This window comes from Phaethon lepturus, unplaced genomic scaffold (genome assembly GCF_000687285.1).
Source record: "Phaethon lepturus isolate BGI_N335 unplaced genomic scaffold, ASM68728v1 scaffold8692, whole genome shotgun sequence".
Taxonomy (NCBI): Eukaryota; Metazoa; Chordata; class Aves; order Phaethontiformes; family Phaethontidae; genus Phaethon; species Phaethon lepturus.
The window spans coordinates 24,769-35,656 of NW_010524041.1; the positions used below are offsets into that span (position 1 = coordinate 24,769).

The window sequence follows — 10,888 nt, forward strand, 5'->3', positions numbered from 1 at the left end:
ATTCTGAAAATATGTGTTAAATACATTTCATAGCTCAGGCTCTCCATGAGATTAGATTGAAGTGAAGGTGGTAGATAGAGCATGCATGCCAAATATATAAATATTTGGAAATATATTTATATTGGAAATATATATATTTGAAATATAGACATTCATCTTATATCTAGCATGTTTGAGAAAGAAACATACTGATTTGGGTAGGCATTAACAAAAGGTGTCAACTGTTTGCGAAGTATTTTGCAAGGGATAGGTGAAAATATTGTAAGGCAGTTCCTGAAATTCTACATTTTGTTCACTGTATTGTGAAATGTTGTTTCAGTTTGCTCAGGATGAAGACAGTTATATTGGGGACTTTGCGGTGGTTGAGTATGAAACTGCAGAGCAGGCTGAGAAAGTACAAGAAGTCACCGATGGCATGACTATCAAAGGAAAGAGAGTCCAGGTGTCGTACTGTGCTCCGGGAGCGCCAGGCAGAAGTACGTTAGCAGCACTTATAGCGGCGCAAAGGATGGTAAGATATTTGCAAATCTGTTTTCAGAATGAGTTTGATACACCTTGAGTGGCACGAGTTGGGGCAGAGGGATTCAGCTGGTTTGCGTTAGGAAAACAAGCCGAGCTTTTGGAAGCATTAGCTTTTTTTTTTTTTAAATCTAGTCAGCCCAATTCAGTCTCCTTCCTAGGAAGAGCATGGCCATATTCTGCAAGGAGAAAGGGTAAAACATGGCGATAAGATATCACAAAGTTATACTTACGTAGCTCTGAGATTTTAGTATAATTTTAATTTTCTGCATGAGAAACTCTTCCAGTTTGAAACAAAATCAACTGTAAGTGGAGTCATTTGACAAGCTAAAACTTGGTTTACAACAGAGAGGAAAGAATTTGTCAATTTTAAGATAAATTTCAAGGTAGGAGAAATAGTTTAATTTCATGCTTGATGTAGAAGAAATCTTTTTACACCCAAATGTCTTATCAAATTATTTCCTAGAAAATTAGATGTGGTAAGTTGTTGCATGATGCTGTCTTAAAAGTAGAAGCAGAACAGTCTCATTGCTTCAGCTAGCTTTAGCCCACATTTTTATAAAAGAGATGAGTGGTGCTAATATAAGGTAGTACGTAGTGTTTACGTTAATAGTGCCTTTCATATTCTCCATTATTGATAACACTGTCTTGGTTTAAGGGAAAAAAAAGAAATGTGTCTCAGGAAAAATAATACGCTTGAAGTTTTGGGGGAATAGTTTGTTAGGCAAGGGAGAAGGAGCATGGAAAGGAGTGGGAAACGGGGAAGGACATGTTGAAGTTATTTTCTGTGTAAAATGAAATATGTGCTTTTACCATCACACAATTTTGAGGGGTTTAAATACATTCTTTGTTTTCTTCTGATAATAACATTTTTATATCTCTTTTAATTGGAGATGAGGAACAATAGGAAAGGCTTGCTTCCAGAGCCAAATCCAGTGCAGATTATGAAAAGTTTTAATAATCCAGCAATGTTGCAAATGCTGCTGCAGCCCCAGTTGCGTGGACATGCTGTTAAACCTGGTAAGTTTTAAAAAAACCTGAGTTTAAAAAAAAGCAAGCCCTGTTCTTGGTGATAGGAGGCTTTCAGCAAAGGAGAGAAGCAGGAGTACTATTTTCAGAATCTGTGCAGACACTGTTTCAGTGTGTCTGTGTAGACTCACATTTTATGAAAGTGAAAGCAAGAAATGCATTGCTACAGTATTATGTCTGGGTAAAATTTAGCGTTACCTAAAAATGCCCTCACAGGAACTCTCTGGTCTCTGAATGTTTACATTAGAAATGGGTTTAAAATGAAATGTATTTTGCAGACATCATTAAAATTGCAAGTTCAAATCTGATTCTAGATCTGAGTTTTGCAGCCTGAGTCTTTCTCCTGTTGTTTCCAATGGAAGTGTCTGTTCACTTGGATGGTACCGTAGTCGTACACAGTATTTCGTAATGGCATTAGCCAAAAACACGCCTCTGCCTTCTCATTAGGATGGATATGAATAAACATATTAAAATCAATCTTATCACATTTCAAATGGTGAAAGTATTAGGAACATGAGAACAGGTAATTTGAAGAGTCAAGTGGGGGACAGCTAAGAGTATGTGACATAATCTACTGACAGAAGATAAACAGAAATTGTGTGTGAAGTGAACACTTCAGAGAAGAAACGCTTTAGCTGATGCTGAAGTTTCAAAGCACTTTAGATAGCGCTGTGGTCTTTCAGTCAACTGCAGGCATTTCTGCATCTTTGAGCAAAACTCTCAGCTTTAGTGGAGATCCATGAAAGTACATTTGATCTCGAATATGCTGTTAATTGCAGATCAAAGCCGGGTGTATTGAAAGGTTTCATTATAGTCACCTTCAGTATATGGCAAACTTTTGTGGAAACCAAATCTGAAAAATATAGAATAACTCTTTAAAGATCTTTACTTGCCTAACTTAGAAAACACTGCAACTTTGTTTTGTGTTTCTAAAGCAGGTCTTGGAGCATCTGCAGGTTTACCTCACCTTATAAATTCAGCAGTTGGCCCACCTTTTTTCCAGTTGAATAAAGTTCATCAGGTATGTGAAAAAAACCCTTTTGTCAAAATACATATTTGTGGAGATCTTAGCATGAAAAATATTCTCAAAGTTTTAAGAAATTACAGCTAAAATCGAGTGTTCTTATTAACGCTGTCTTTAAGAAAAGCACTTTATTATGAGATGCCTATGGGCATGTAAGAGCAGACTGTGCTTACTCTCCATGAGTTATTTTATCTTAACTGAGCTTTTGATTTGCTAACACCTGCCTATGTAGAGACAACTTGCCATTACTGGCAAAAAAAAAAATTGTGTTTAAATTAGCGCTTAAGGAGCATGGCACATCCATTTCTCTTGGAGCTGCTCATACACACTTCCTGTAGAGACTTGGTTGTTTTATCTCATCCAAGCCAAGAAGCTTAGCATCCTTATCTTCATTTTAAAGCTATATATGCCATAAAAAATATAATCTGCAGATGTTACTTCTTAGTCATAACCACAAGGTTATAAGCTGTTTAAAGTGTTCTCAGAGTATTTGTAATTCACTTTAAAGTTGATATGACTTCCATATGGACACACCAGAATTTCTGAAAGATACTGTAAAGGATATTTGGGATGAGTTTGCCCTAGAAATTGGTGATGAGAACACGCTAGAGTAGCACCCACAACCAGAACTCCTTCCTGCAGCAGTTCATTTGGCCAGCAGCCTGCCTGGCCTCCACCTTGCATTGAGGTTCTGTCAGAGATTTCTCCAGCTCTGCCAGGAGCCAAAATTTGCCTTTAGTATTCATGGCAGGGATTTTCATGAGCACCTATGAGAGACTGGAGTCAATCACTTTGACTTACTATTTCTGATGTTTCAGAAATTCCCATTTAAAAAATAAAATCCCCTTAAGTATTGGTTGTTATTTCTGCTGTTCTTTTGGCAAACACAGACTTACAGATCTTAAAAAAGACCAAATTAAGATGCAAAGATACGCCTTATGTTAAGCATATTTAGCTTTTCTTTTTTTTTCTGCTAAAAGCTGGGAGGTGTATATAATTCATTTTGAATAAATAGCACTTAATTTTGCTCCATCAAGTGAGTTGCTTTTGTCCTATACAATGACAAAATACCTCATTTTTTGCTTGTACTTCTTTTATTTAAATGACATTTTCAATTGGTATATTTAGTTACTGCTGCTCTCTCTTCAGTCTTGGAGAGTCTATGCTTCCTTGGAAGGCAATGTGAATGTTTTCTAATCACAGCTGGAGACAGGCATATTTTACACAGTTAACAGTGTGATTGATGATGATGCAATGTTTTTAGGTTTAAGAGTGCTGCAGCCAAAAAACATAGTGTTTTCTCTCTAAAGAGACAAGTCTAATTCTCTTCCAGGGAGCTTCCTGTCATTTAATTAGCTCCAAACCTGGTCTAATAGCCTGAATTTTATTGACAGTGATTTGATTATCCCAATTCCTTCTATTAGGCACACTTATCTGTTATTCAGTGACTTATTTCAGAGTATTCTCTAAAACCAGAGAACCAGGTCACTATTTTTCTTGTCTTGAAAATCAGTATTGTCACACGATACAGGAACAGAGAGCATCTTAGCTCGACTCTCTCCCTGCTTCTCCAGTCACACACTGATTCAGCATCCTGTGTATCTTGTTTTTGCTGTTTTATAGTCAAGGTTTTGTAAAGTAATATAATGAGAGGAAACAATACTTTTAGGATGATTATACCACAACATTATAAAATAATTGATTAAAAAAAAGATTCAACAGAGGGGACTTTGAACAAATGAGTTATTCATCCAGTAATCTTTCAACTCTGGGAGGTAGCATGACTTTCAACTTCCTTCTTTTAATTTCTGTTATGTTACAGTTATCATGTGCCAAAATAATGCATTTTAAACTTTCTCAGAGATGTGGCTTCCTGAGTCATCCAGCAGTTTATTAAATCTTTATTAACCTGGAGACTTTCTTTTGAGGGTTCTAACCATTCTGATTTTCCACTCTTTGTGGAAAAGTTTTGCAACTGAGTTGTGGAATTCTAGTTTTGCCATTGAACTAATACATTTTCTTTGTTGACATAACCCAAGTTTAGAAGGAACAACCGCTGGTATTGGTGTCAATAAACAGCCTCGGACAATTTCTACTGGAAATCACTGAGACAGTTACAATAGCAGATGCATAACTAATCTAGATATGGCCCTTTTTTGTTTTGTATTGCACATTTCTGAGTCCAGAAGACTATAGGGCATTTTCCCTAGGGAATTTGACCCTACAACTCAGAGATATAACCTAGGCTTGAAAATACCTGTGAGGTGTTTTGCAGGAGGCCGTGAAATCTGCAAAGCCATGCATCCAGAGAGCTGCCCTCATTTTGGGTTCCATCTTCATTACCTGGTTTTGGTGATCTTTCCTGTGCAGGGAAATTTCAAAAAAATGAGGAAGGCTATACTCATCATGATTTGACAGTCGGTGTCCTGTACATCTATTCTTGCAGTGCTATACAAAAAGGTTTGTAGAGCAAGCTATATTTTGCCTGGCAAATCATGCTCAGGAGCTGCTGCCAGAAAGACAGTTTCAAGCTTGTGTTCAGCTGGCATGAATCATAATGCGTTTTTTTTGTCCCAGAGTGGACATTGAAGCCACTGTGCTAGCCAGAGCACATACTGCTGAATATACCAGTAGCAGAGTCTGAACGTGGTGCCAGTTGTTGATTAAGTGGCTCAATTCTAGTGGCGAACGGATCCAGAATTTTTTGACTGGAAAATACTAATATTTTATAGATGTAGGCACTGTGATTTGTAAGCTTTTTAATGGTCTGGAATAGAATTTCATGTAGATAGTTGCCACAAAAAAGGGGGGAAAACTGGCAACTGTAAAGTAAGGGATGAGAGTCCCTGCCAGTTACAACCGTGTCCTGTAAACTGTATAGATATTTGGCCGGAGGTTATGTATTCGAATTGCGATGCAAGGCACAACGCAGATGCTAACAAACCGTGAAGTCCTTATTCATACAGCTCGTAATCCCCTGAAGTCCTTGTGTCTCGTCTTTCTTACTGGCACTGTAGGTAACTCCGCTATGTAGTCTGTCTGCAGAGGCTTCAGTAACGTTTAGCTTTCCCTGTTGGCTTAGACACTGGGGCTGCGATGGAGTCTGGATTGTGTTTGGAGTGTACTCTCGATCCTGTAAAAGCCATCAGAAAGCATACTTGTGGTTGTGAGGTGAAAAAAGGGGCTAGGCGGAAGAGAGGTCACATGAACTTGAAATAACTTCCTATGAATGAAGCGAAGGTTTAGTTCTGTGGAGGAAATAGTTATTTTCCTTTGCTGTATTAACTCAGACTAATTGAAATTTCTTCAAGCAGTATCATCTGAAAATGTTTCAGGAATGTATTGTTTTCCATGACTGTCAACTAACACTTCTTTTATTAATTTCACAGAGTTCAATTCTGGGGAGTACATCTAACTTACTGCTGCAGAGCCCTGCTCACCTACCCTTGCCACAGCAGCAACTGATGAAGATTGAAAACATTCAGGCTAATAGTGTAAGGCCATCACTTTAACTTCAGCTGTCTTTGGACATTCTTATAACTGCTAAAACAAATAATTTTTTGCATCTAGTATAATTTAACAGTTTAGCGTATCTAAAAAGATTAACTGAATGTGAAAGTTATAAGAAATAGCTCCAGACAGATTATTTTAATCATTTACGCAGTTTTCTATTCTTCCTTATAGAAACCGGGTTTGCTGGGAGAACCTCCAACAATGCTACTTCAGACAGTACTGGGAATTGGGGTAATGCCACCAGTGAGTTCAGGCATGGGAACCCGTGGCGAAGCTCTTAAGTGTAAATGACATTTTATTTCATACCAAATCATTAGACATGCTCAGCTTGGAATAATTCACCTTACTTTCCCCCACTGTAGCAAAAGCAATAATATGTTTGAACCTTATCACTGCACAGTAAGGCAGGCAGAGAGCTAGACAATAATGTACATTATATAGCTATATAGTTAAGCAAGTTAACGAGTTATATATCTATATAACCAACTGTAACCGGCTGGTTTAAGCAGGAAAGAAACTTGAAATGTCTTATTGCCTGGTTTGTCTCATCTGTTTGTCAGGGAAGAAAGAGTACACTGTGGCATTGGTTGAATATTTGTGGATTGTTAAATATTCTGCTTGCTCAATTACCACCATTTTTAGTGCACGTGGAGTACGTTTTTATTTAGGACCAAAATTTTGGGGTTTGTTGTTTCAAAGTAGATAAATCTGAGTAGCTGAAGAGGCACCGCAAATAGGTTTTTTGCATTCATTTCATTAAGCAATAGAGCGTTAACATCCAGTCTGGGACGGATGTCAATTTTGAGCGCAAATTTCTGTGCCAGTGATGCCCTCAATTTTTATGAGGAAAGAACAGTTGTGATACTGCTTACTGTGTCTTTTTTGTTTCCTCCACTGCGAGCCACGTATGCTGCAGTTGCAGACGTGGTCTGAGTAATGGTAGTAACCAGGAGCAAGGAAAAGCTTACGGGGGTGGGGAAGAAACCTATTCTGAATGTCTAGATTTTAATTTTGGAGAATACTTCTAGATCTTTTGTCTGTAAAACAAATTTTACTAATGCCAGTTGAGGTGGGGTTTTTCCCCGCTGTTCCAGTACAGGATCCTGTAGGATGTTGTTCATGGGTTTTTTGAAAGTCACAGGAAACACAAAGTAACTTACTATCGTAGCGAATGTTTAGAAAAGTCAGAGTTTTAGCTCTGTTTTAGAGTTGTTTAGTTGTTTTGAACTCTAGCTTTAGAGTTGTTTGCTCCTGGGATGGTAAACGAATAAAAACTATCGTCAGAATCCAGTGTTCCGGGAGAGCTGCAAAAGAGAGATCTCAATGTTTTTCTCATCACTTAGTAAAAACCACAAACAAAATGTACTGATAAATCTTGTCTAACAGAAAAGTTTCTCCATTTATGGTTGACTGCAGCATCTAATCTGACTCCAATTCAAACAGCAGCAGCAGCAGCAGGGATGGGCATGCTGCCATTCTTTCCGAATCAGCACATTGTTGGACAAGCTATACCAGGGCAAAACAACGCTCCAGACAAACAATCGACTACCGAAGCAGTTGTCTCGGGATCACAGCCTTATCATCAGACCTTACCAAATCTTTCTGCGGGAGCTTTGCGGGCTGGACATGCCAAACAACAAAATCAACTAAAAAGTACTGATACAAGTTTGGGGGTAAGGAACATTGAATACAAATATTTTCTTTTTTCTCATGTGTGGATTTTCTCTTTTTTATTTTAACATGCTTAAGAGTTAACTGCAACTGCTTATTGTAGTTGTTCGCTATAAAATTTGCTAGATCACAGGATCATTCATGAGACATTTTAAGGTCATTTCAGTTATGAATAATAGGGAGAGAACAATAGTGCTCTTTGGTGGTCCAAATGAATTAACAAAGGAATCTTTTTACAATGCTGGAGGGTGTTTTTTTCCATGTGTATGCCTCATAGTATTTGATGATGAAATTATCTTGAGGGCAATGTCTCTCTTCAAGACTGAAAATTGAACTTGTGGTTGAATTTCATGGCTAATCAGGAGCAGTTCTGGTGGTATGTAGGGTCTTTGGGTTTCCAGGTGGTGTATGTGTGTAAATTCTCCACTTTTAATCTGTATCCTCTTAGCCATAGCTGACATATTCTTAGCCTGAAATCAGTTTTATGGGACGGTGATGGGAGGAGATTTAAGTTGAACCAGAATGGTCTATTGAAGTTTTTTCAGCATGTCCTGTCATTAACACAATTTGGTCTATGCATTTACTTTTTTTATAACAGACATAAATACTTTTACATTTATGAGGAAACATGTTCTTTACTCAGATCAGATCTGTGTTTTCCTAACATTATTTTCTGAAGCATCTGAAGTGGTTAGATTATATACAGTGTTGGTGTCTGCCTTTATTAGACAGCTTTGACAGATTTGATCCTACTTCAGAAAGTACACTTTTAAACTTTTAAATCACTTTTTACTGTAATGAAGTCGGATTTTACCTATGTATAGATACACATGGGTAAAATACATAGGGTGTATGTGTATACATATCTAAAATCAGGTTTTTTATTTCAACTTTTCATTGAGTTAAAAGGAAATGTAATTAAACCATTAGAAGACTAGATAACTCATTTATTTACATGAATATTGTTTATCAGGAAAAGTTCTTTTTTGAAATCCTGGTAGATGGTTTAATTCTTTCCTTTTCTGCATCAGTAGACAGAAGGCCCAGTTTGCAAAAATCACTTCCTTGACAAGGCAGCCACAGTCCGTGTGCTGCCACTGAAGGGTCATACTGTCTTAAATGTCTGCTTTTGCATCCAGGTGAAGAATTTCGGCACTCTGTTGAAAGTTTTTGTGTTTAGAAATTGGTCTCACTGTTTTTGAAAAGTTGATTAATAGTATTTTACTGAGAATAGTATTAAACCATTAAAATAATGGATTTTTTTTTTCCTTAACGGGCTTTGAAAAAATTAACAGAATAGGAGTAAACTATTGTATAAGTGTCTTTGAGCTATGTATTTCAGACAAGCTATGTAACTTGCTATAGCTACTTCATCCTGATTCCTGGTGTTTTTTCTAACATAAGCTAAGGGGATGTAAGCCGGTAGTGTAGCCTTCTTGGTCCCTCATAGGAAAGACTTCTGGTGGTTTGGAGGAGAGAGTCAGTCCTGACACTTCATTTCCACTCATAAACATTTTCCCCTTTTAAGTAAGGGCTCATAAAGAGATCTGTAAGATGTGTCCTCATGGCAGATTGCAGACAGGTTCGTCCCTCCAGACCAGAGTTCATTTATCCTTTATTTACTCGTGACTCTGGGTGTAAAGAGATGATTTTGCCTTGTGCATGTACTTAAGGCTGACTCCCAGCATCTGGAGTCGTTATGGTGATTATTATTCCTTTACTTGAATGTGAATGATTTTCTTTTGTTTGGTTGGTTTTTAATATCCGTTAGTAACTTACAGTCTAAAGAGAAACATTCCTACAAAATTATTTGGCAAGAAAAAAAGTACAGGCTTTTTTCACAAGAAAAATGTGTCCAGATAGTTGTCCCTAGTATTTATTTTAAAAGTTTTCCTGTTACATTTTATAGGGCTAAGGTTTTGTTTGTTTGTTTGTTTGTTTGTTTTCAAAATCCTGCTGGGACACTTACCTTATTTCTCTCAAATGTTGTATGAATATAATGCAAACTGACCTGTCCAACTGTTTTGCAGACTCCCTTAAAAAAACAGACTTCGTTGCTAGGAGAACCACCAAAAGAAATACGTCTTAGTACCAACCCCTACTTGAACTTGGCAAGTGTGTTGCCTGGTATATGTCTTCCAGGTAAGCAAACGTTTAGCAGTTTTAATTGCAAGTTTCCTTGACCAGAGTGTGGCACGTTGTTGTTCTGTTTGGCAGGTAATTCCAGTGACCACAACCTTTATCTTTAAGGAAATCTTACAGTCTGTCTTAAAATTGCAATGTAATCTATCCTCATAGTTAATATTTTCAGAGGTAATGGGCTTACTGATGTAGACAAACTTCTAGAAAGCCTTATTAGGAGCGCTGATTAATTTTGATCCCAGCCTAGTCTGAAGTAGCAAATTTCTGTTTTAATCCCAGAATATTGCTAAACAAGACTGCAACCTAATTTGTGCAGTTTATACAAACCGTGTATTCTTTGTGTTACGAACAGCAATTGCCAGCAAAGCCTCTAGTCCACCGCAGCAGACTGGACTTTCGAACAACATCGTGGATGCTGCTGTGTCTCAGGGAACTACATCACAACCTGCAATGGAAAATTATTTTAATTACTCTCAGCAGCAAGGGGAATACACACAGGTACGTTGTTTTGCAGCGCTTTCTTCTGAAACCGGGTTTGTCACTCAGAGTTCTGGTATTAGGATTTTTTGGCAGAGATCTGCTCGGAGATCCCTCCCTGAGTTGCTCGTTGTTTTTCTGTGTACTCTTAATGCACTTCTTGGTACAGATGTGGTCTGATAGCCCTGCATGGAGTTGAACAGCATACCCCAACATCAGGAACCACTCTCCAGCAGTTCCTAGGCTTTCCTACAACCAAAGCCTACGCTCTTCTTCTGATTGAACCTTGTAGGTCCTCTTCACTGATAATTTATTTCCTTCAGTGTACAGAATAGATTTAGCACAAAGTACATCTAATGCCAGTCAAAAAAAGCCTCAATCCGTTCCCTGCTGCAGTATCATAACCATTGAAAGATTGCTTCTTGAGAACCTGAATTCAGTGCAAGTGGCTAAAAAATTACTTCTGGCTTGGCTTTTCTCTGTCTTCAAAACGATGAAGTTTTTCTCTTTCCC

The 10,888-nt window shown here is 37.7% G+C and overlaps 1 protein-coding gene across 1 annotated transcript in view; it reads left to right on the top strand.

Annotated features, from left to right (window-relative positions):
* RAVER2 (ribonucleoprotein, PTB-binding 2) overlaps nt 1-10,888 on the top strand; it is a 33,237-nt gene that overhangs the window by 16,395 nt on the left and 5,954 nt on the right. The window contains exons 4-11 of the mRNA XM_010282312.1: nt 320-511; nt 1,413-1,539; nt 2,484-2,569; nt 5,962-6,066; nt 6,257-6,368; nt 7,502-7,758; nt 9,787-9,898; nt 10,251-10,396. Of these exons, the coding sequence (XP_010280614.1) occupies nt 320-511; nt 1,413-1,539; nt 2,484-2,569; nt 5,962-6,066; nt 6,257-6,368; nt 7,502-7,758; nt 9,787-9,898; nt 10,251-10,396 (1,137 nt within the window). The remainder of the gene's footprint in view (nt 1-319; nt 512-1,412; nt 1,540-2,483; nt 2,570-5,961; nt 6,067-6,256; nt 6,369-7,501; nt 7,759-9,786; nt 9,899-10,250; nt 10,397-10,888) is intronic.